At 36.2% G+C, this 26,053-nt stretch overlaps 1 protein-coding gene across 2 annotated transcripts in view; it reads left to right on the forward strand.

The window, feature by feature from the left end:
* The window catches only part of FMN2 (formin 2), a 163,755-nt gene that overhangs the window by 134,668 nt on the left and 3,034 nt on the right, over positions 1 to 26,053 (forward strand). For both annotated transcript variants that reach the window (XM_054162300.1, XM_054162301.1), the window contains 2 exons: positions 10,013 to 10,162; positions 25,279 to 25,360. In XM_054162300.1, coding sequence (XP_054018275.1) covers positions 10,013 to 10,162; positions 25,279 to 25,360 — 232 coding nt within the window. The remainder of the gene's footprint in view (positions 1 to 10,012; positions 10,163 to 25,278; positions 25,361 to 26,053) is intronic.

Consider the following 26,053-nt stretch of genomic DNA (forward strand, 5'->3'; position numbering starts at 1 on the left):
TTTCCACTAAAGATACTGAGCTACATGCTTTAAAATGAAATTTTAAAATGGTCGTTTTCAAATCAGTTTTCATTTACTGACATTCAGTACTAGTATGAACAAATGGTAATAGAGCTTCAAACAGGTTGGGGTAATAGTCTGCCACATAAACTCATCTTTATGCAATTTATTCTACAGTTTATGTAGCAGGCCAACTCGTAGATCTTACAGTAAAATATGAAGGATGTTATCTTGCAGTGCCAATACAGTTGCACAGCTAAATAGCACTGTTAACAATACAGCAAAGTAGTATCCTATTAACAACATAACTAAAATAACTGGGATCTGATAATACCCCAACCTAATGCTGTTGTCTTAAATTCAGGATTAAAAAAAAACCTTAAAAATACAAACATTAAAATAATTAAATATGGCACATTGTTTTGTCCAGCAGGTGGTTTCACTGAATGGTCCTCAAAAATTCAAGATACTCTTCTTGAGCTGGTACAGCTGAAGTAAAATGCTTGTGTATGACTAGCTCCAGTGCTGCTTGATTTCACATAAGCGTCTGATCATGTTCTGTAGGTTTTTTCTTTCACCATATTGTCTACTTGAGTTGTGTCCTAAGAACTTCACAGTACAGTGTTTGCATTTGCAATGACGGTGACTTAAATATGGATAATGCTTCAGCTTTTGTTCTCTTATGTTGATTTGCTGCTACAGTGGCTGCTTTCCTCTTTGCAGTGTTTTAAGATTTGTTTTATGGATTATTGTATTGCTGATGTCACATATATGCAAATAGAAAAGTAGAACAGAAGGGAAGTGCATTGCCTGAACTCATGTGGGAACTATTCAGTAATAACTTGTACAATATAGGTAATTCCTTCTGTAAAAATTTCCAGCTGATGGAATGCTACTGTCAGCCCTCCACAGTACGTGGTTTGTATCTGCCTACTGCTGAAACCCCATTGTGCTTTGCATACATGGAGATTTTGACTAGGAAATAGTATTACCTCTTTACTTACTTGGTTTTATCCTCAGCTATATTGCCGTGTTTCTTCTTGTCCTTAACAAGCTTCAGAAATAGTTTTAGTGAGCCAGATTCCTTCTGCATTGTGTCTTAAACTCATGGGATAACTCGTACCCACTTCTTTTCTCAGCTGCTGTCTGAGAGATGGTTCTATCTTAATCAGTTTGTTGAGAGGATAAAAGCTCCCTCTTATCCCAAAGGGAACTCCTAGGACAGTGGTTACCCCAAACTGAAATGCCATGAAGCCTTCATGTAATCGTTGTAAGGGACAGATAGAAAAACTTCTCCAGATGTGGAAAAGTGTTCTTGGGCCAAAGGAGTGAATATCAATGATTCACATATCCAGGCTGATATGGTTATTTGTTACAGTCTTTCCACCAATTCCAGTGGCTGCTATCTTTTCATTTAAACTTTATCCTTACTCTTTCTTTCTACTCAGCTAAACAAAGATACTGTCACTTCAATTAAGTGAATGTATTGGAATAAGTCAAAAATTCAATCATAAATGCCTAACATTTGAAAAATGCATGCAAAGATCTTTCCAATCTGATGCTTCATCAAACCAAATTTTGAAGTCTTTCAATTTACTTCCTTGGGATATTTTTGTAATTGACTCTAAGAAAGCGCTCTGAAACTCTGGATGTCTTCTCCAGAGGCTGGATTTCTTCTGTTCATTGTTTGTTCTGGCTTTTCATAATATTAAGGAATCTTGTGTTCATGTGTGCTGAGAGAGCTATTGAAATAAGAATGCTCTTTAGAACAATTCCAAGAGGTTAACATGAAACCGCATCAGAAAACATTTATAATCTTAGGAGATTCTATAATAACCAAGAATTACACAGCATTTTTATTCCATGAAACTGAAGTTTGACTTGAGCAACAAAATATAAATAATACATGACAATACTCCAAATCATCTCACTTTTTATTTCTAGAGTTTGTTTTTGTAAGTCTGCGTGTATAGAATTTAATCTATGGTGGGCTATATTCTTAGACTGTGTGTTAATACAGTATGTACATGAAATACAGTAAAGCATCTGTGTGATTTCTAAATAATTCACTCTAGTTTAAAGGTAAATTACTACTTATTTTGCTAGATAACTCTGACCTTGACTGCATGGATTTCAGTTATAAAAGTGAGCTATAGAGTGGGAGCAGGCAGATTAGAAGAGTGAAGTTGACACTGATAAACTGAAAAAAGCTTATAAAAGTTTTAAAACAATTTTTACTGCACAACAGTTACACTTTCTCCATTTCCAATTATAATGACTTCTCAGAAGGCCTCCATTGAACTAGACAGTAAATATGAGATGTGCTAATAGAAACATCTGGAGACAAGTTGGGCTTTAATATGAGGCATTTAGGTGTTTCTTACAGCACTGAGGTTAGAGCTTGTGTGTAAAACCACTGCCGAAACTCATTCTTTCACTGACTACTGGCACCTTATTTCTTAGTGTTTTCTAAGAAAGAAAAATAGTGTCCTCTTGGATATGTTACTGGCCTGACTTTCCAGTGCACATAATTTCATGATATGCATGTTCATGCTCTATGTGCCAAATTTAGCACAGAGCTATCCGCTTGTCTGCATAACATCTTAGGTGGCAAGCATGGACCTTATACCATACTAAGATAAAACTAAAAGCATTGAAATCTGAGAGAACCTACATATTTGTGTAAAGTATGTAGATTATAGTGGATGGTAGCTAAGATCAATATAGCTGAAGAAGTTCAAACCTGTTTAAAATTGTAATTTTAAAATGACAAAAGAAAGCACATGCAAATTAAGAACGCATTAGAAGAGTCATGCTAAAATACACCTTATTTTATTTCTCTGAGTGGCCTGTTAGAATACAATTGTCACAGACAAAAAAGAACCCAAGTTTAGTTTGGTTGCTAATGTATTATCTCAATTCATATTTTAGTATGAATAATATTATTGAACAGAGAAATAACCTTTAAATATGCATAACAGAATTTGGCTTCACAAGAACCCAAATTACTGGGTGATCTATAGCTGATGAATACTTTGTACATGATATAGTGAAGATAACAAAACCACCACTAATTTACATTTCCTGAATTTTTTATTTCCAAATGGCTGGAGGCTGACTCAGTCTGTGCAGAATAGCTTTTTTTAAGCACTAGGGGTTCTGTCTGCCAAGATAGTTCTATCCTGCTTGGGACGTAAATTAGCACCTAATCCTATGCTATCTCAGATAAAAGAAAGCATCATTACATCAGCGGAGCATTTGCTTACATCAGAATGATGGAAATAGAAAAACAACCCAAAACCACCAAACCAAAGATATAAAGGGACCAGCTGGTAGCCTGGTGTTCTAGAGAATAGAATAAAAATATGAAGAAAATATACATAAAACCAGCAAAGGAAAGTGATGAAGAATGAATTTAAGATGTAGTGTTAACTTCATAAGAAGTGACTTGGCAAATTTCTTCATCATACTCAATAGATATGACTTAATCTTACAATTAATTTATAAAATAAATAAATTCTCAGAATTGCACTGCTCAAATTCACATTCCAACAAAACTATAATATAAATTATTTATGGCCATACTATTTTGCTACTTTGCTATTTCTCTTATAAGGGACGTTGTTCCTGAAAGACAGGAGTGAGGAAATACCCACCCATTGAAAGACGTAAAAATAATGGCCTGGAATAACAGTTTGGGCTGAGATTGAAATGACAATCTAATATGTGACAGTTTTATTCATTGTTAAGTCTATCAGTTCTCTACAACTCTTTAGCTTTCCTAAAATATTTGTTTTAATTGCAAGGTTACATTCATATTACACGTTAATTTTAACACTGTGTCACAGTATATGTTCTGCTCTGTTACTGGATCTGCTACCTTCCATGTATGGCATAAAGTATAAAATAGGTAAGTTGTGGTTTTGTTTTACTAATCAATGAGTATAACTGATAATGTTGGTCATTGCAGGTGAACATGAAAAATATGAAGCATTCCTAGTATTGGGGAGGGTGTAAAAATCCTTATGAACTGGGCAGATTGGCTTGTCAAGACAGTTTCTGTTTCTTCACATTAGATGATTTTTGTTGGGCTTTTGCTTTGGGAAAAAAAAAATGGCTCTTCAAAGGTAGAGGGTTTTTTTTGTTGTTGAAGCTGTTAATTTTCATCTAGTTGGAGCAATAAAACACTTCTCTGCTTATTAAGAATTTATGAGAGGCGAGGGACTAGAGATGAGGGAGATGATTTAGGATTCAAAATATTACAAATGTTTGGCAAGGTTTTTTTAGAGGAAAGGAAAAAAAAAATCTCTTGAGACCTTTGTTTTCTAAGGAACAATTACAAAATTCATAGTTACACAATATAAACTGGCAAATGAAAGAAAAGATTAATGATTCTGACAGCTGCCTTAAGATGGCATATGACTGATATATTACCTTCACTTTCTTTTTAATCTAAGAAAGATTAAGGGGAAACAAAAAGATGGGTATGAAAAGAGGACTTAAAAGCACAAGTACTAGATATTTTGAATGAATGTTTATTCATGGATTCATAAAATGATATTTTTGTATTTTCTCACTTTTTAAATCTTTATTTTCCACTTATTTTTGTATCGTCTCACTTATTATGCAGGACAAGAGAGACCACTGAGGAGAGGCAATGATATTTAAAAAAATAAATAAATAAAAAAGAAGGAGAAAGTAATGTAAAGCTATAGTGCAGAAAGGACCCTCAAGAAAATATGTCAACGTAAAATGAGAGCCGCCTTAGGGTTTGTGCATATTACATGTCCTCACAGCCTTATAGTGTATCAATAACCACTATGCTGGTTCTGTTCAATTTTATATAAATTTTGTGTGACTTTGCTGAGCTGCTTGGTACTCTGTCTCAATACTAGCACTCATTAATGCTTTCAGATACTGAAAATACAAAATATGTACAAAGCTTTTTCCTCCTTTACAAAACAAAACAAGAATTAATATGACAATTTCTATGATTAGATTTTCCGGTAAGCAAGTATACCTATATACTGTACTCAAGTAATCCTACAACACTCTGAACAGGCTTATATACCTGCCAAATCAGTTAGGCTTTAAATACAACTCCTGTCAGATTTAAATTACTGAGAAACACCTATAGTCTTCTCTGCCCTTTTAACCTTCTTTCTTTTGGTAGACTATGCTTAGTTCTAAGTTTTACTTGTGATTTTACCTTTGCAGCTCCTGCCTGACTCAGCACTGCTTCTGAAACACAATTGCTTCACAAAGCTAATGCAGTACTACTACTATCTGTTATTAATCACAATTGTACATAAATTATGCGTAGCAATTTATAAAGCCAAACCCAAGTGGTTGGGAAGATCCGGGTTTGAACTTCAACCAAAATATGTAATCTGTTAAACAAAAGCTGTAGAAACATTTTTTTCTGGTTTCAAATCCACACTGAAACAAATCTTTACTCTTGTAGGTGATTTAGTTTACTGTATGGGGAAACCAGATGCGTGTGTTTGTGCATGCATTCACAGTTTCTCAGAAAGGTCAGCTAGGGCATGTCTGTGCCTGTGGTTAGTTTGCTATTAGTTTGGCCAAGGAAAAGGAAGCCTGATCAAATGATACTGAAACCACTGCTGTCCATTGCTTAGTATTGTTGATTTGACTTTTTAAAATGTTTTTTTCTTTTATTAAAGGAAGTATTTTTGTAGCTGTCAGCTGCTTTCTTCTCCCTCTTCCTTTGGTTAACCTACTGCATGCATTCACATACATACATACATATATATATATACAAACATACATTGTACACATTTATAAATCTCCCAATGCAGTGCATGCAGCAGACCTGAATCTGAATCATTACCTGCAACTGCTTCAGAATGGAATGACAAAAAATCCTGAATATTCCATAGTTGGTTCTAAAATATTCTGTTAGCTAGAAATACTGTCAATGAGTCATTTGCAATGTGAATGGCCTCTTTTCTTTCTCATATGATTAAATTTGGTTTGGCTGATAATGCATCCATTCCTTCCTTCCCTCAAAACAGAAAAAACCCTGAAACATTTACATAGTCCCATAGCTATACACAAGGGAGCACACAGAAATGTCAAGTGATTAATTCATCAGCTGTCCACATTAGAGTAAGCAATTAGTTCAGTCGGCTCAGTCTGTAGTGATTCTGCTGAATTAAATACTTAAATCAAGAAAATTAGAAGACAAGGAAAGGAACTATCTTGATCTTATTTCCTTCTTTACTTGTCTGTGGTGAGCAACGCTTCCATTGTTTTGAGAGAGTTAATGTTACTCAATTTTCCTTCAGAATCAGCATGAAGTATATGAGAGCCAGCCTGAACTCTATTTAAAGAATTCTGGCTTTTACCATGTCAGGATAAGACAGTGTGAGCATTGCCTTATTTTTAATCATGCTTGAAAAGTCAGGCTGTTTGAAGCAAAGCCAGTGACCTCCTTTACCTCCTTTAATCCCTGAAAATAATTCACATGCCCTTCCTTCCCTCTTCCATGACTGCTATCTCTTCTCTAAAGCACATTCTTTTCTTTTAAGACACTTGCTAAGTGTATTGAAAAGTAAGAGCTTTTTCACTTAAGAAATGAACACTAAACAAGCTTTGCAGTATCTGTTTGGTTTAAAAAAAAAGTCCTGTTTTGCAGATAGCTGAAATGAAACCCAGAGAGGTCAGATGAGTTTCCCAAGGTTGTATGATGTAGAAATTAATTTCAATATAGGAATCAAAGCCTTCTTGAACTCTGGTTCCTTATTTGATTCAGAATGTCAGTGTGCCTGCACATATAGTGAGAAACAGTATCAATGGTATTTGCAGATGTTTTGTTTCAAAATCTACTGAAGGATCAACAGGAGAATTTGGATGGGCTGCCCCAGTGAAAAGCACTGGAGAAAAGGTATTTGCTTCCTGGCTGAAATCTGAAAGGATGGTATCTAGTTTTGGGGTTATGGCGATGTCATCCAAATTTCTCTTTGTATTTAAAATGTGTATCCCCTTCTGGAATCAGCATTGAAATATGCCTGGTTGGACATACGTAAACATTTCCAAATCAGATATTTAAAGAGCGTGCTAATATAGAGGATTTATTGCTCTGCATGTCTTATTATTTGATGCATTTGGATTAACTTTATTTGCTTTGTTTTTCATGTATGAATGATGCCATTTTGTCTTGTAGTACAAAAATGACAGCATCAAATGTACAGTAAGCAGTTTTCCATATGTCTTCTAAATGTACTTTAAGATAATTAACTGCTAAGTAAGATTGGAAAAAATCTAGTAATTGTCTTTACCTTTTGATCTGCATATATAGAAAAAAACAACTGATTTATGGAGATTTGTGCCCTGATGACTTACTGTATTACAGATGATGTCTTGGGTGTTGTTACTGGGCATTAGAAAGGCGTAGTGTATTAACAATAACAATTTGCTGCATTGCTGCTCTTTCACATTTCTCAAACAGCTTATTCCCCTTGCCTCTCAAAGATCTCCATGATGTGTTTACAGTCTAGAAAAAAGTTGAAAATAAGTGAAAGTAGGCAGAAAAATTAAAATACAATGCAGCTGACTGACAAATGCCAGGAATGTGCTTTTTGAGTGATTTTATGGGACCATAGGATAGATCACAATATTTTTACCAGTATAAAACTATGGAGAAAATATAAATAGGTAAGTAAAATGGAATATTTTTAGTTTTGAATATCACTGTCCATCTATTAAATCATTTGAAAGCAGACAAACAAAAAAAAGCCCATAACAAAATTCAGCCACAAAAAGACATTCCATTTATTAACCAATTACTGACTTAAAGAACAGAGTAGGTTGAGAGAGCTGAAGAAATGGTACACACAGGTGAGGTGGCATTTGAGTATGAGGGCAATGGATTAAACGATGGGTTTGTCCCCTATTTTTTTCTGTGCTTTATCTTTGTGGCTCAACAGTAGATGGAAAAATGAATGGCAGATTAACAGGGAAAGTGTTTAGAATTTGATTGGTAAATTGTTGTTAAATTTTTAAGCTGCAGATAATTTTTTTTTTTATTCAGGAATTAGATAATTTATGTAAGCATTTATGTTTCATGTTGGGGAAAACGGAGTATTGAGTTTTGAGAACTGAGATAGAGTCTTTGTGAGATTAACCATTCTGAATGGTTGAATCTTCATATGTTATTGTCATCATTAAACACTTTAAATTACAACTATCAAAGCACTCTATCTCCAGTTACGATAGTCCATGAATGAAGATACAACTTCTGTCTCTAAAATGACATTCTCATCCATTTACCTGGAATTGCATTTTTCCCCCCCATAATTAAAGTGATTACAACTGTGATATGTGTTTCATAAAAAACCCAAACCCCACAACCTCCTTCTAGAGAAACTGACATGTTATAGCCTAGGTAGGTGGCCTGTGTGATGGGTGAGGACCTGACTGACAGGCTGTATGCCAAGAGTGGTAGTACCTAGTTCTTTCTCAACCTGGCAGCCAGTCACAAGTGGGGTCCCTCCGGGATCAATACTGGCCCCAACACCGCAATTTATTTGTAAATGGTATGGATGTTGGGATCAAAAGCACCCTGATGAAACTTGCAGATGACACCAAAATGGGTGGGGAGGTTGACAATCCAAAAGAGCGACACTCCAGGCATTACTAGCAGAGATAAAGAAGTCATTGTCTCATTATGCTCAGCACTTGTCAGGCCCCATCTGGAGTACTGTGTGCAGTTTTGGTCCTTGCTGTACAAAAAAAGATGCTGAGTAGCTGGAAAGCATCCAGAGAAGGGTCATGGCAATGACCAGAGGACTGGAAGACCTGCTATATGAGGAAAGGGATGAGAGAAGTGGGTTTGTTCATCCTTGAGAAGTTTTGTGGGAGACCGTATTACCATACACCAGTACATAAAGTGTGGCTACCAGGACAGTGGAGACTCCCTTTCTACAAGGAGTCACATGGAATATACAAGGGGTAATGGGTACAAGTTACTCCTGGGGAGATTCTGATTGGACACCAGAAGAAAAATTTTGACATTGAGAACAGTTACACGTTGGAATCATCTTGTAAGAGTAGTGGATTCCCCTACACTGATCAGTTTTAAGACTCAGATTGACAGGGTGCTAGGTTATCTCATTTAAACTATGCTATCATCTAGAAAGGTTGGACCAAATGATCCATGAGATCCCTTCCAACCTGGCATTCTGTGATCACAGGAGTCAATGAGTTGTACTAGACCAGTGAGCAAAGCATCTACATTATATTTCAAGATACAGCTTTCCATAGAATTTTCTGTAAAATAACCAACTCTCCAGTCTTCCATGTGAGCATCAGATGGAAAAAATATTAAAAGATCCATCATTTACAAAACTTTAAGTAAAAAAAGTATTGATAAAGCACTTATTTTTTTTAAATTATTCTTCCATAGTTTCCTGTGACATTCCTACTTGTGTTAAAATTTGAGATCAAATAGAAGCATTTCAAACTCAGATATTTTTTAATGTAATCACTGTCCTCACTCAGAAATATAACCTTTTCATTTCATCAGCTGTTCTTACATCAGGTGTAGCTTTTTTTGTTTATTATGCTACTTGCTGTGCTCAGGAGTCATCAGATCATTCTGGTAGAACCATGATGGGTACTTGTTTTCTAGCTCAGTTGCTCCTGGCCCAATTTTCTGTTGCCTCACTTCTTGTTTGGTACACAGCAGATTTGAGTTCTGGCATTTCTGTGTAGGCTTCAACATAAGCTATCTACACTATTGTGAACTTTGTTTACAGTCCTTCATAGGGTTTAAACACAACAGAAAAGTATTACATGGGCATGTGTGGTTGTGGACAGTGCGCTTATTTTAGCTTTTGAAATGAAAAATAATTTGGTCAAAACCAGAACCTGATAAATGCCAGGTCTTTGTATACAAAGAGCAAAGAACTGTTACCATTTTCTATTTATTTATTTGACATCTGATACTGAAACCTTCGCTGGTTTTGCTTTTTTCTTTTTTTTTTGACAGCTTTTTGGAAACTGCAGCCTATTTCTGCATGAAACCAAAAATGGGAGAGAAAGAGGTGTCCCCACATTCTTTCTTCAGTATTTGGCATGAATTCAGTTCTGACTTCAAAGACTTGTGGAAAAAGGAAAACAAACTTATTCTCCAAGAAAGGTACATTTGTTTGTTCGTTGAAAGGCTTTTCTCAGAGAATGTTATTGGGACTAATTGCAGAGAAACCAGTCAGCTTCACTTTATTAGCACACAACCTCTTGAATGTCTTTTGGAGTTTTCTCAGATCTTCTTTCTTTGTGGTTTTTTTTTGTTTGTTTGCTTGTTTGTTTTTGTTGTCATTGTTTGTTTGGGGTTTTGGTGTGGGTTTTTTTGGTGTGTGTTTTTTTTTTTTTAACTTCTCTCCCCTTGTCCCAAATAATTTTTGAATGAGACATTAATATCAATTCAGGTTAAAGATTTTTGGGGTTTGTTATCTAAACGGTTTTGACACATTATGTAACTACTATGCCACTATGAATCTAAGAAATGGGAGGCTCATTTCAGTCTAAAAAGTGATTACAAGATTTTCCATTAGCATATATAATGAAACTATAGTCAAGGCATTAAGACATGACATATTGTAAATATTTATCCAGTGTAGCTGGGGGAAAAGGAAGGGAAGCAGGAAGATGGGGGGGGGAGAAGTCAGTTGACCCTGCATTAAAATAGACTCAGACTGAACGGTATTGCAAATCACATGCCACAGACGTGAGCCCAAGTGGTATATACAGCATAAAGAAATGAGACAGTAATTTTGAAATAGTAGCCGTAATGTCTGGTCCATGTATTAGGAAGGCTTTGGCATTTGCTTTCATCTGCATGCAGATATTGTGATGTGGTCACCCTTTGTTTATAAAAATTGTGCCAAAAATTAAATCAGTAAGAAATGCCATATAAGGCCAAATTAAACAAGTATAAACACGAAAACTGTAAACACTGTTATCCAATCCTACATCTGTTAGCAACTTGAGCAACCTTGGTATACAGATAATGAAGCTACTTCTGAGCCTCAATCTTAAAAAGATCAAAGCCTTATGGTCACTGGATGGTTGATACTGATCCATTTTTGGTAAATTGACGAGAACAGGCCTCTTTTACAAGATTACTCACCCTATGTAATCTTCAGAGACATCAGATTATTGGTTTAGGAAGTTAAAAAACTTTTCGTTTGTCACCTATATCTATATGTGATCAATATCATGTATACTATATATGTTTAATGTAATGGATGCATTTTGGAATGAGCAGTCTCACAGTTAAGAAAATTGGATTAACCTGTTGCAAGAGTGTGGTGCAAATGTTAGCACAGTACAGCAGTTCTCTAGGGATCTGTTTCATTTTACTGACTGTCTGACTTAATTTTATGTAATTAAGTATATCTCTTTGTAATTGATTTGACAGTTAAATACTATCCTTGGGTTTCTATGCAGGGATTTAGCTGCTAGCTTAATACAAGTTAATTTAATCTTGTATTTTTATAGAAAATAATTTAAGTAAAATGTCCTTTCATTTCCAAAATACTAGGCTATTTTTCTAAAAGTAAACAAAAATCCTCCAAAGACTTCTTGCTGCAAAATATTTTTCTTTGAAAGACATTAGATAAATAAGCACAAAACCTCTTCCTCCTATTTTCTTATAGGTCTGAAGTTCAAGGGAAGAATGGGATTGTGATAAAATCATTTCATTGTCTTTCAGTTCAGTGTATGGGTATGCAAAGGGGATGTGTTGGAAGTAGCAGAGAAAGCAAGTGGCTGCTAACTAGTCCCATCTAGGGTAAGGGTGTTTTCATCCTGGAAGGAACTAAGCATCTATAACCTAGAAAATGCTCTAGATGCAGGATGAGATGGGGAATGGGAAGAACAGTAGGAAAGGGCCTGCAGTGAGAAATGCAACTCAGACATCAATAGGAAAAACAGTAAATTAACCCAAATACAGACTCAGAGCTGATGGGAGTAAAAGAGACTTTCAGGAGGACAAACAGGACTGTAAACTGCACTCCACAAATCACTGAGATTAAGACTGAAAATGATCCATCCGAAAACCACAGGTAGAGTTTTGCTTTGAATTTTAATTTTTACTTGTCTCATCAAGTTTTAATCTTCCTCTCTATAGATTTTGTTTGTTCAGCTGAGACAGGGTTTAGACTTCAAAAATTTTTGATGTCTTGGTTTGTGCTCACCTCTGAGAAAAGTTTGGCACAGTGCTGTTTCAGGTTTGGCAAAGCCAATCTCTCTTGGCTTTTAAGAATTAAAATACTTTGGTCAAATTGGCAATAACAATTTTTCAAGTAAGAAAAAATATTTTGCTGAAAATGAAGACTCTTCTTTTGTAAAACAACTGATCAAAGTCTTTATCAGGAAAGTCCACTGATCATAGCTCAACCTGATATCTGAAGTTTTAGGCTTTTTCACTTGATTTCAAATTTTGTCTTTCCTTAGTGAAAGATAAGATGCTAAGATATGGAGGTGTCTTGATACTGAGAAATTGAAAGGGGGAAATATTGACAGAAAAGTGTTGCCTGAAGGTGCAAGAATATACAAATACGATGTACAAATATGAAATCTCCACCTAGTTCAACAGATCTGTAGGCGACAAATCTAAAATCCATCTGTTTCCACCAAAATAAAAATTATTATTTCAAGAACCTAGATATCCCTCTTTAGTTGATGTTCATTAAAGTTTTGGGGGGTTCTGCTGCTAAAGTAGAAGAGCGGATAGAACTTCAATCATCAAACTAAATTTCATTGGTGCCAAAATAGGTGACAGATACAGTAAGACTGCTTTTTGAAGTACTGCAGCATGCCACCTTTGGCTAATTATTTACCAGGTTGCTGCCTCATGAAGCATATTTTATTTGTAAACTGTACACCTTTATTTTAATTTCATTTTTTAGTTTGATCATCTCTCTCACAGCCTGGTTGATTTACCAAGTTTTTTGAGTTCTCTCCATCCTCTTTTGTGTTTGTTCTATGCTGTGATCCATGTTTCTAGAATATTTTATATCCTGGTTTCCATATGGACTGTTAATAGAGGCCGTTCCTGTATTTAGGCTCTGCCAATATGAGTGTCAATGTTTTCCAATAATTTACCCAAAAGCTTTTCCTAGATAGTATTTCCTAAGGTGATACTACTTTTTCATACCAATTGATTAAAAAGTCACCTAATTCTTATTTTAAACACCTTTCACTTAGCTTTCTGACTTGTATATTGGTTTGCCTGGCATTTATATGCAAAAGATAAACAATGCAATGTCAAACGTCATATTTTGTTACAAGAAGATGGCAGGGGAAAGGAAGAAAAACGGAGGAAGGTTAAAAACAAATTAATTTTTCTGAAGTTTTCTGATGCTTTCACACAGTTCTCTCACTTGAAATAAAACAGAAGTGGAAAACAGCAGCTGCAGAGAAAATTATGTGTGGCAAACTTTTGAATACAGTAGCAATAATAAGAAAAATGCACCTAAAAATTACAGTGGAAGCATAGATCTGTCAAAAGGTTTTCCAAACAGTACTTTTGTGTGTGTGTGTGTGCACACTGCAGTCAAGGGTAACTCGAGCATTGCAATAGAAGTTATCTGGGTTATTTATCAAGTTCTCAAAAATGTTTTGTGGAGGCTGAAATTTCTGATACTGTGTCTATCCTAAAGTTGTATCCTTTTCAGTGAAAATATTCTAATATAACTTCTGATCAAGAAGCATTACCAAAAAAATACACCACAAAAAGAGAACCCCAACCAAATATTAAAAACATGCAAAACAAACAACAACAAAAACCAAAGAAACAAAACCCAACTAACCAAATGAAATGAAACCCAAACAAAATCCATAACCCCCCCAAAGAAACTCACTCAACCCAACCTTCAAAACAGCAACAAAAGGGAAACCACAATCAAACTTAACAGGGTATCTTTGGAGTTTTAAAATGTTGCTGTTGTTAACATGGTCCTTTCATTATATATTTAACATTTATAATCTATGCTTTTCAGTCATACTTTGGAAGCTCTTGAAAGATACGGTAAAGCTTACACTTTACATATCATCAATAAGAAAGCCAAGATGATCTGACATATACCCCCTAATACTTTTTTCAGTGTTGTTTGGGGAAAAATTCCTCATTATCTATACATATATTTAATTTACTGCATGTTGCTCTCTCTATGCATATTGTCAGATAATGCACAGCTGCAGTATCAGTTGTATGAAAGTTGCATCTTCTTGGGAAAACTCTTAAGGGATCACACCCCCAACCTTCAAGTACTTTTTTTTTTCTTCCTTAGAGAAAGTGTCTTCTAAGGAAATTACATATACATATATTAACTCTTTTCTCATTAATCTCTGTCATTATTTACACCCACACACACTCTGGTGTTTTTTATATATTTCTAAGTAGAGAGATTCAATATTGAGTGCTCTATTCCACTCTAGTATTTTTGTGAGAGAAATAAGTAGCTGGGGTTTTTTTCACAGCCAGCAAAGAATCATAGGATATTAGGGGTTAGAAGGGACCTCAGCAGATCATTGAGTCCAGCCCCTCTGCCAGAGCAGGACCATAGAATCTATCACAGGTTGCACAGGAATGCAACCTGATGAGTCTTGAAAATCTTCAGAGAAGGAGACTCCAAAACCCCTCTGGGGAGCCTGTGCTAGTGCTCTGTGACCCTCACAGTGAAGGATTTCCTCCTCATGTTGCGGTGGAACCTCCTGGGCTGTAGTTTCTATCTATTATTCCTTGTCCTATTACAGGGTGCAACCGAGAAGAATCTGTCCCCTCCCTCTTGACACCCAGCCCTCAGATATTTATAAACATTTAGTAAATCCCCTCTCAGTCTTCTCTTCTCCAGACTAAAAGCCCCAGGGCTCTCAGGCTCTCCTCACAGGGCACATGCTCCAGTCCCTTAATCATTCCTGTAACCCTCCGTTGGACTCTCTCTGGCAGATCCCTGTCCCTCTTGAACTGAGGAGCCCAAAACTGGATGCGATATTCCAGGTGAGGTCTCACCAGGGCAGAGTAGAAAGGGAAGAAAACCTCCCTTGCTCTACTGGACACACTCCTCTTAGGAGACCATTGGGTCTACAGAACTATAGCCCAGACCTGACTGCTTTTCCTAGGAACCAGGGAAAGGTAGACTGTCCTAGGAACAGAAAGGATAAGAGAGATCAAAAGGCAGCACCTAATATAACCATACAGAGTGAATTCTTGAAAGTTTATGATCCATTTAATAAAAAGTAAAAATAAGTTAAGGAACTGCTCAGCATGGCAATCAAATGTGGAATTTGTGAATCTTTGGTGTATAAAAGTATAATGATTTATCAGAAAATGGTGGACAGCAATGATCCACCTTCAGGACTACAAATTCATCTTTTCTTTACAGCTATGAAATATGCCCTGTCTCATCACAGTAACAAAACGCTGTCAGTTCTGTAAGAACTTTATTTTTTAAAAGAAAAGTTACATTGCTGTCAAAGGTTAATATCATTAGGCCTTAGATGCTGGTTCAAGTCACTAATGAGGCGGAAACATGTTTGGAAGGGAACAGTTCCATCTTCCTTTTCTTTGGGTAAAAGTGAGGTACTGACACTTGTTTGTTTGCTTCAGCTATAGACATGTTTCTGTTCCTTCATGTTTAATGTTCCAGAGAGCCTGGGCAACCTTGTAAATATTCATCTAAGCGAGGGAAAAAGCCTTGTACTTGTAAACAGTGGTGGCAGTTAGAGGAAGAAAGAAAGAGAGAGGGACAGATAGAGGTTCCCTGTAAATGTGTGCATATGGTATATATTGCTTACAAGCTCATTCTGGCCCTTGCCTTTACAAAGAGGCATGTCACTGTGTCAGGGGTGTCAGCAGAGGAGAGTTCATAAGCAGGACCAACACAATGATAAAATTCTGTAAGTCTCTGCTATCTTGCATCACACTAAGCTTGAGAATTTCATTTGGCTGACTTTATTCAACCCTTTAACTCCCACGATAAATCTTTGACACATTAAAAATAATCTACAAACTCAAAAAAATGCACTCATACCTCAAATGTAAAATTTGCCCATTCCCGTAAGAATAGCAGCTAAGCTGGCACCTGGTGTGTCACACTGTGTATATCTAGATGAAAGGGAGATTCCTGGCCAGCATGTCTCCACAGCTCATTGATCTCCCTCTGCAGAAAGACTGGTATGTCTCCCTACAGACTCCTCAGCAGGATGATTTAAAACTTGCTGTTGAGCAATTTAAAGTCTGGCATTGGATATCTGTACGTTGCACAGTGAGGAGCATATTGGTAAGCTGCCACTTCTGCTTGCAGAGGAGGGCACTGAATCCCATAGCACAAGCAATGTCCTCTCAGTAATTTAAGGGATATTTTGTTAACACTTATAATAGGAACCAGTGAGTCAGAGTTGAGAGTGAGAAATCAGAGGACATGGGAATATGCTCTTGCAAAGCAATGTGGAGATGGAAGGACAGAGAAGAAAAATGTATACGGAGTGGCAACATGAGAGAGAAATTATGAGAACATGGCATCTATTTAGTAAGGACACATATTGCTTGGCATGCTGCTTTAATGTGAAATAAAATTACCAAGTGTTAATGTTAGTAAATGTGGGTAGATGCATTTTATGAGAACTTTAATCTCGATGTCTTTATTACTCTTTAGACTGAATTGCATACTGGTAGGCTTGGTTTTACAACTCATAATGACATTTTAAAACAGAATGTCATTTATCTGACTTGGAATTGAATAATTAAAAGTATCTTCAATTTTTAGAGCATTTCAAGATTTTAATTGAAATAGCTTTCTGATCAGAAAATACTGTTAAGAGTGTTACAAGGTCTACTTAAATGAGGCCCAAATGCATGACAGATTTGGAAGCTAGGAACTGTCCTTTGAAGCAGTGCCTCACAGAGACACAATTTGCTGTCCAGCTGAGAAAGGTTGTCCAACATTGCAGTACTTTTTCCTGCCCCCCCTCCTTGTGCGCTTGTGGCAACTAGTCCTTTTCTCGATGAAAACGCAATCCTTTGGTTAAAGGAGAGCAATAAATTTCATCTATAACATTGCTTTTGGGGGAAAATTTTGGGAAAAATAAAGCATTTGGAAATAAGTTTCTCAATGTAGATCTTTGGTGTAAGTTATTTTCAAATAGTTTAACATTTTTAATTAATACTGTGTTTTATAAGGCGGGCACAAATATTTCCATTTGAAACTGTAAGTCAGGTGGTGCATACAAGTAGTAAACTTGATCTAGTGAAAAATTAACTCAAAACCTGTGACCTTTTCTGAGTTACATGAGGCCAGATTCCAGAAGGCCACCACATAGACAGTGGAAGGGTTTTTCAGCAGTTTATTTACCTGATGATGTTGTATTATGCTGGCATGTTACATTGCATCCTAGTATGTGTGTTGTGCATAAATGGAGATAAACACCATAATGAAGTTTGCAGCCTGTTTTCATAGTTGCAGTGTCAGACTCAGCATGAAGAGTTTAGGATATAGTGTGGTACTAAAAAAAACATGACACACAATATAGTAGGAATGAAATCCTATCATATTTACCACTTCTTGAGAAACAGAATGACAATTGCTTGTGATAAAAATGAGCTCAACATATACAATAGATACTTGTGTATTGGTGGGGGGTTAAAAACAAAACAAAAACCACCACTAAAGATTTTGAACAGAATTTTTGACAAGGGTTGCTACACTTTGTGTACTTGTGAAATGTTTTCATTCCTAGGCAAAGTGGTTAGTTTGGCATTTGAGCTATAATAAAATACTGGAATATTTTACCCATGAATAGCATTTGTCATTAAATTAGTTCCCAAAAGTTTGAGATTATTACAAAGACTTAAAAACCTACTGTAACCCAGACTGATCCGGAACTACTGAATATATTCCTTGGTTGCTGAGAGATTGCCAAACTAGTGCATGGAGATGACATAATGTGGTATGAATACAGAGAATAGTCTCAGATCTGGAGTTTTTTAACATTTTTGGGAAAATCCTCACTTTGTCTGCAGTCATTTTGAGTCATTACATAATTATGAATGGACATCTTGTGATATTATTTTCACCAGATGCAGCAAAGTTGAAGGCCTCCTATTTTTCCATTTCCTGCACTGCAGATCTCTAGCACTATGACTTTCCAGATGACATACACTTTTTCAATCTTTTTTCCAGTGATCTGTTCACTCAATCCTAATCTTTGCTTATACTGTCAATCTTGTAATTTATCAATTTTTTCCAATGTAGTAGCCCCAGCATACCCAAATGTAGCAAATCATCTGACCAGGGTATGTCTCCATATCCTCTTTAAGGCAAGTCTCCTTCTCCATGAAGTCTCTTCACAGACTTTTCTCATTTTTTTTTTACAGGTTGCATTTTTTTCTTTTTGTACCCACTTGCTGCTTAAGAATATTTTACAGCAAGCATATAGTTTCATATTTCCATTATCTCACGAGTTTCCTTTCCTTTGCTTGCTGATTATGTTACAGGTTTTAACTCTCCTCCAGTCTTATTCCCTTCCCTTATCACTTCCTGTTGAATTTTCTAAACAAATAGCCCAGAATGCAGCCAGCTTCTTGGAAAACAACCCAGCTTCAGCTCCAAGAAGAACAATGGGAGGTGATGACTGTCTTTTCTTAGAGCAACCTCAATTTTCATACGCAAAGACTGTAGAAAAGTTATCTCCATCTTGCCTGAAGGTAGCCAGGTATAGCCTAAAATACAGGTTGCTTTAACAGGAAAAACTCCCAACCTAATTTGATGGCAGAAGTCAGGAAATGTATTGAAGTGGGTATACACACATTTACATGTTATTAGAATCATAGCCATCCATAACAGTTTAATGTTTTATGTTATTACATTCTCAAAGTGAATTTTTCTTTAACACTGGAGTTTTCCACTTTAAAACTATTCCATATCTGTGTAGTTCTGCACAAATAAGAGCAGAATCCCTAGATCAAGAAGAATATGATTGCCAGATAGAACTGAGTGAAACGGAGTACTTCTGAACTGAAATTCTTTCAGTATGTTTTGAAGTGTTGTGGATTACAGTAAGACTGCAAATGGAAAGCTCTGTCACTTCAGTTGGCCAATTTCAGTTGGCCAATTTCAGTTGGCCTCAAAGTCTTATTTTAGGGTTTGACATGATGCATACTGAAGAAAATCTGAAATGTATTCCCCAAAGTGTGCTCTACACTGTTGATAGAGGAGGGACCTTTTTCAGCGTCCTGCTACAGGCTAGTCTGTGTTAAATAGCCAGATTAAAACATTTTAATCCATTTGTCCTTGGTCCTCTGTGTCTTTCAGACAGCCATTGTCTGCTTTGTGGTCCTTGAAGTAACCACGCAAAGAGCTGGCAGGGATGTGAGAACAGTCTAATACATAATCTCTTTGTTGGTAGGCAGAGTTTAGGTTTCATCAGTCAGTTTGATGGGACCAGGTACATTACAATGTGCTTCTTATCTGTATAAAGTCTTTGCAGTCAGCTACTGAATCATATCTGTGTCATCACTTCAACCTTGTTGGAGCGAAAGTAAAAACTCCACATTTTTTGCTCTACTTCTATGCTGGAAAATGTGATTTTCTTTTCTGGTTTTGTTTGTTTATTTGTTTTTCTAAACTCTTTTAGCAAAAAAAACCCTTTTATATTTTAGTAACTGAGTCAAAGAAGAAAACATAGGCACATTACTCGAAGAGCTTTCAAAACACTGTTTAAAAGTTTTCTGCTCTTGAAATCTTACAGATGTCTGGCACTTGATATTTTTACTTAGGATTTTTTAATTAATTTTTATTTGTGAAGGTACTGCTATTATTATTACAAATGTGTTCTTTCCAACCCAGAGAAGCATACATAAAATACTTTGGTAGCACCCATTTTATTTATCTGATAATAAGTACTTAGTAGTGTAAGGATATTGGCCTTAGCTTTGGGGGTTTTTTGTTAAAAAGTTCAGAATAGCTGCATAAAAATGCATTTTGGGTTTCAGAAACTATGCAGTCAACCTGTAGAAGGAATGTCTGAGTTCATCATTGAAGTTTTTGTGAGCAGTTCTGCTGTCTATGGCATATCTTTCAGCCTTCCCACTGTGCTTACACTTGTCACGTCACAGTTTTGCTTGTGAAGTGTAAGGCTACCAAGCCTAGATGGAGCCAGGAGGAAATGAATCTGCCACAGATACTTCAGACATAATTAGTATGGTTTAGTGGCAGGAAAGTGGCTTTCCCCATCAGTGGATTGAATGATGACAGAAAGTCTTTAAGCCTTGAGAAGGTAGTGGCCAGGCTCACTTTTGGTCTAGAAGGTACATAAAGATACTCAGTCTTTCGCATTTGTAAGGATGTCTGGTTCCTTTTTACTGTGTGCATGTCAAAGTGTAATTTGCTTCTTCATTTTACAGACTGTCCTTATACTAAATCATAGTTTGTATATGTTTGTCTCACAATAAATGTGAGGTAGAAGGAGGAGTAAGTGCTGAAGAAGAGTTTTTATTATGATGGAAATAAGAAACTACTTTCTTTGTTACCAATTACAGTTTTTAGACTCAATGAATCTTACTAAGTAGTAGATTTTGAGACCTTAATTCTTGGGCTTGGCAAGTGAGTGACTGTGAATTCACTTGTAAGTATTTTTAACTAATATATGGATGGCCTCTTTGCCTATACCCTACATGTTTCCTTGGTTTTGGGATTGTTTAGAAGAATATCCTTTCTGAAATAATGCAAGCAATACTTAAGCTAAATCCAGTATTTAAGGAGATATATTTGTCCAGATTTGATTATGACCACTCTTACTAAGTATTTGTAGAAGCTGTAGAATACTGTCTTATGTTCTCATTCAGATAAAATCAAGAAGTTAGTTGGGAAAATAAGTAATGTGCAAAAATTGCTAAATGTAATGGAGCTGATGTTATCTTTCCTATGAAACTTACACACTCACTTTTAAGCCAGAATTGGCATGAGCTGGGACAGGAGTTGATAGTATATGAACCAAATGTGGTTTATTGACAGAAAGTTTGAGAAGCATCTGAAAAGTCTTAAATGAGATAGTTTGAACATCACTCTAGAACAGAAGCCTAGCACACAGTAAGCTTGAAAATTAGTCTCATCACATTTATGAAGTTAACCATACCACCTGGCTTCTTCAAGAGCACAGCATGTCCCTTTGTCACCTCCACCTTACCCACTCTCAGATCATGGCTTGAGTTTGCCTCTGTGCATTTGGTTGCACTTAAGAGCAGCGACACTATAAAGTGTCCAAATAGTCCTTACAACAAGAAATATTAGTAACATAGAACATAATAATTTAAGTGAAAACAGATCTTCAGAATAATCAATGTATGCACATGCCTGCCTATGTGTAAGGAAATGGGGAACACCCACCTTCTCAACTCCTTTTCCATAATCTCCCTCTGTGGCAGCCTGTCTTTCCACAGAGGGCCTGACAACTGAGTCTTCACTTCTTTCTTGGGAATGTCTTTTATGTCTTTTTAACTGTTTCCTACTCTTTGAGCTAGCTGTATTCTTCACTGGCAGAGCCAGCAGTGTAATTTTGGCTTGGAGCTTGGAAGTGTGTCATTGTCTGCCATTGCTTCCCCTTTCATGCCTTTTGGGAGGCTCATGTTTATAGCTCTTGTGGTGTTTTCTACAAATATCCTCCTCTGGACTTTCAGGGAAGATTAATTATTTTACTAATGAAACTCTAATGACTCATCATAGCTGAATAGTTAGCCCAGTCTTCCTCAGATATGACCACTAACATTTGTACAATTTGTGCACCTTTTGATCTTAGGTTATCCTGCACCTCCACACTGATCAGGGTCTCACTGAGGCCAGTAGGAAGTAGTTCAGGAAAAATTCGAGCAAGAGGAAGGTACACAGGAGTTTGCCACTGTAAGAAATATAACTTGAACTCGGCATGAGTTGACAGAAGCAAGGTGAATTTACCTAAATCTGGTTAATTTCCTGGATGGGACGATGAAAAATCATTCAGGGGCAGTGAAAAAAGCCTAAGCCAGTGGCAGTCAAAAGTTATTTTCAAACTGAATTACAACTATTGCCCTTACTTCAAAAGTTACCTTTTATTTGCTTCTCTAGATCTTGGTGTTTAAAGGGTACTGTTGTTCATATCAAAATAGGATCCTTTTGCTCTTTCAGGATTAGGTTATTTTAATTTTACACTTGATAAAAGCCTAGTTTAGGTTACTGGTAAGTCTTTCACACTATAGAAACTAATACCAGTTCTGCTGGTTTATGATTTAGCACTGTGGAAAGCTGCTGACTGCCTTTGCATCAGTCTGTTGGCTTTAACTATAGATACAGTTATAAATTTATAGAGATGTCCATGATTCCAGTTTTAACATGGTCATAAACTAAACCTCCTAGCAATGAGCCTTTGGTGTGTGCTATCTTGACATTTCTAAGGACATTTCTTGCAGAAGAAACAAAGGTATAGGTCATATTGTCTTCAGTGAGGCCCTACCCAACCACTTGAACCTTCCTGCACTGAGATCAGGATGGAGGCTGGAGACAGTGAGCTGTCCCAAACCCACACAGTGAGTCACTGATATGGTTGGAACTGGAACTAAGTGGCTGCTAGCTCCCAGCTTTGTCTTCAGTGCATTAACGAGTAATACTCCTGAATTCACTTTGGTATGAATAAATAGGCTGAAACTCCAAGGAATTTCAGAAAAGTTTCTCTCCTAAGAAACTTGAAGACCGCAACCATGTTAGTAAGACCAGAATATCTTACATAATCTCAGAAAAATGGGTAGTACAAGTCTAAAATTTTCATTTATCAGTCTGGAAGATGTGTATCATTTTTTCAAGCTCAAACTGAGGGCGTTGTTTTTAGCTTTTTGCTGTTTCAAGCAGAAACAGCTTTTCTCCAAATAGCTATTTTTCTAATAGAAGCTGAACATTTACAGATGTTATGCTGACAGTGACAATAAATGGGATCTGCCTTTTCAAAAATAACCCCTATCACTGCATTATCAACGGCTCCATTCCACGTGAGGATTTTTGTTTTGAATTAACATGAGACCTACAGAGAGCTGTGCTGTCTCATAACCTGGTCTTTTAGGCCAGCAGTGCATAATCTGTCTTGGAACAGGGATATTTAGATGGGACAAAGACTGGAACTAAAGATTCCCTGACATTTCCTGAGAATAACATCTTGATCTGTTTCAACTGGTTTGGTAAATATTATTTTTTTTTTTTAAATGTTATATATGCTGTCATCTGCACAATGTGTCTGAGTGCCTGCATGTATTACAATGCTTCTATAAAATGGTAATTTTGATAACCTCAATAGTAGTTGTGCAGTCCCCAGGATTTGATACTAATTTACTCCAAAGTAACATTCCAGTTTTTAATTTAAGTAATGTCTAACAGTGAAGCTATCCAGTTGTAGCTGTGTTTGAAAAAATGAAATTATATAATAGACATGCTATTTTATATCTGATTTGGTAAGAGTGCCTTTTGATGGACTGGAATGTTTCTCATTGGAAAAGAGCTTGGGACTAAGTAGACACAAATCACAAGAAAAGGTGGCATTTTGGGAAAAAGGCTATGTCCTTACGCTCTCTGTCATTCCAATAACTATGTGTTTAAAGCTATCACCACATTTTGGCTGCCACTTTTACTGAATCTATTTAAATGTTTTGAAGGTGAATTACTTGGCTATTTGACATTTGACAGATAAGAAGTGTAATAGCTTGAAAATAATAGATTTCAAAGGCTTTTTCTCCCCCCCTCCTCCTGCACACATAGACGTCTTCTTAGATATAAGGCCATCAAACAAAGAGAGCAGCTTGTTGGAAGTGCTGGAAGAGAAATTATGGTTAAACTAATTTTTTAGAGTATAAATTTGAAACTTATGGAAAGAACAAGGTGTGTCTGGTGAAGCTGGATAAAGGAGAGGTGGACGTGAAGGCATTTTATTTCTAATGCACTTAGCAGACCCAGATGGAGTCTTACGTTCAAAATCTGCCCCTTTTCACACAAAAAAAACCCTAATATATAAAAAAAAATAGTAACACAAAGCCTGATTCTCACATTGCCCTGTGTAGCCTCAATGAAACAGCAGACATGCAAGTCTGGAAGAGATGAACCGCAAAGACCTAGCCAAGGATATATAATTTCTTCAATATCATTTTACTCTTTCTTTTTTTCACTGTTGGATAATGATGAAAAGGCAAAGTGCCATCTGAAGTCTGCATTGGTGGCAAGAGCAGGCCAATTTAATATTTTCATTTTTCTTTTCTACTTTCTTATTTGTAAATAATATTGTCATCTTGTAAAAAAAACACCACATCTCATAGTATTTAATGCCATCATATTGAAAGGTCTTGTGTAAGTCTTTAAAGCTTCATTACTTAAATCTGTATTAATAGTGTTTCAATAAACAGGTATGTTTGTAAGTTTTATCTACAAAATGAGTAAAAAGGTAAAAGATTTTATTGTGTGCTGACTGGTTCTAGTAGGCTCCCAGTCTGAATATAATCCTCTGCCTATCAAAGTTTGGTGCTTAACCACATGAAAAAAAGAACATTTATCTTGGTGACATTTCACAAGGCCCTTATTTGGTGCAACTTGCCAAGTCAGGACACACTAGGAAGTGGCACCTGGCTTCTGGAATATGCTCTCCTATTCACATCCAGACATCCCAAGTGCATCCATCTCTGGTTGTCCTTGTAAGCCTTGCAGGTTACTCTCAAAGACACGTGCACAGTGCACCACCTTGGTTGTAAACATCATGCTCTGTGGCAGTTTTCCATTTTTACTCGTAAGTTGCAGAGTGAAAACTGGAAATCTAGATAAAGCTATTTTTCTGTTTTAAATGCAAACAAAAATGGGTGAAAGAGAAAATAGGTTGGTGAGAAACTTTGTTTAAACTGAAGTACTGAGCTTGGGAATGAATGATTTTAAAGCAGCAGTAAGAGCTTTCTTAATAGTGTTTGGTATAAAGGCTCTGTATTTTAAATCCTCATACAGTAAGTACCAATTACTTTGGTAACTACAATTGATTATAGAGTCACATCATCAATTATGCCTGTCCTTGAAACTGCCAGAGACTGATGATATGGCAACAACAGCCACAGAATACACGGGCTATTTTGTCGAGTGTGCTAATGAAAATATGGGAAATAAAGTTATTCTTGTGTCTTCAGGCCTAAATTTATTAGTTATATACTGCATTACCTTTTAAAATTATTTTGGAATCTTTATAAATTTTGTCTCCCTTCAGAGTTAAAGAAGCAGAGGAAGTCTGCAGACAGAAGAAGGGGAAGTCGCTATACAATATAAGGCCAAAACATGACTCCGGAATTGTAAGTAAAAATTTGTAGCAATACTGTTGTTCCCAAAGCTCATTCTTTTCCCCTCTTTGTATTTTATTTGCAGGTATGTTATTCTTGATGTACCCTTTTGGTTTGGGGTTTGTTTATTGGTTTTGGTTTGTTGGTTTTTTTGTTTGGTTGGTTTTTTCTGTTTAATGTTAACATTTTCATGAAAGATGTTAGATTACAAAACTTGAATGATGCCTGTGAATGTTCCTCCACAAGAGATACATCACAAGCAGCGTATTATTGCCTCATCCTGCCAATCTGTCTACATCTCAATCTTAATGTGGGATGCACCTGGAAGCCAGAAAGGCAGTTCCAGGCTTCAAGCTTATTCAGCTTGTATTCACTGTTTTCTACACTTAAAAAATATAATGAAGAACTGTGATAGGCATACATTTTTCAAGTTGAATCCTTGTATCAGATATTAGTGGCTTCTACTCCACTTATGTGGATTTGTTTGGAATAGAAACCCTAAAAAAAAATAATACTGTCCTTTCATCATTCTTCCAAAAATAGATAAATACCTTCAATGATAGTAGAGGAGTACTTTTAGTCAATGAAAATTTTCCACTACAATTGCCTACGCATTGCTAGGATCATGACAAGTTTTACAGATAACAAATACTCCTCTAGTCAAAAATTAATCTGGTACCTCACATTGAAATTATACCTGAAGCA

This window comes from Dryobates pubescens, chromosome 6 (assembly GCF_014839835.1).
Source record: "Dryobates pubescens isolate bDryPub1 chromosome 6, bDryPub1.pri, whole genome shotgun sequence".
NCBI classification, from domain to species: domain Eukaryota; kingdom Metazoa; phylum Chordata; class Aves; order Piciformes; family Picidae; genus Dryobates; species Dryobates pubescens.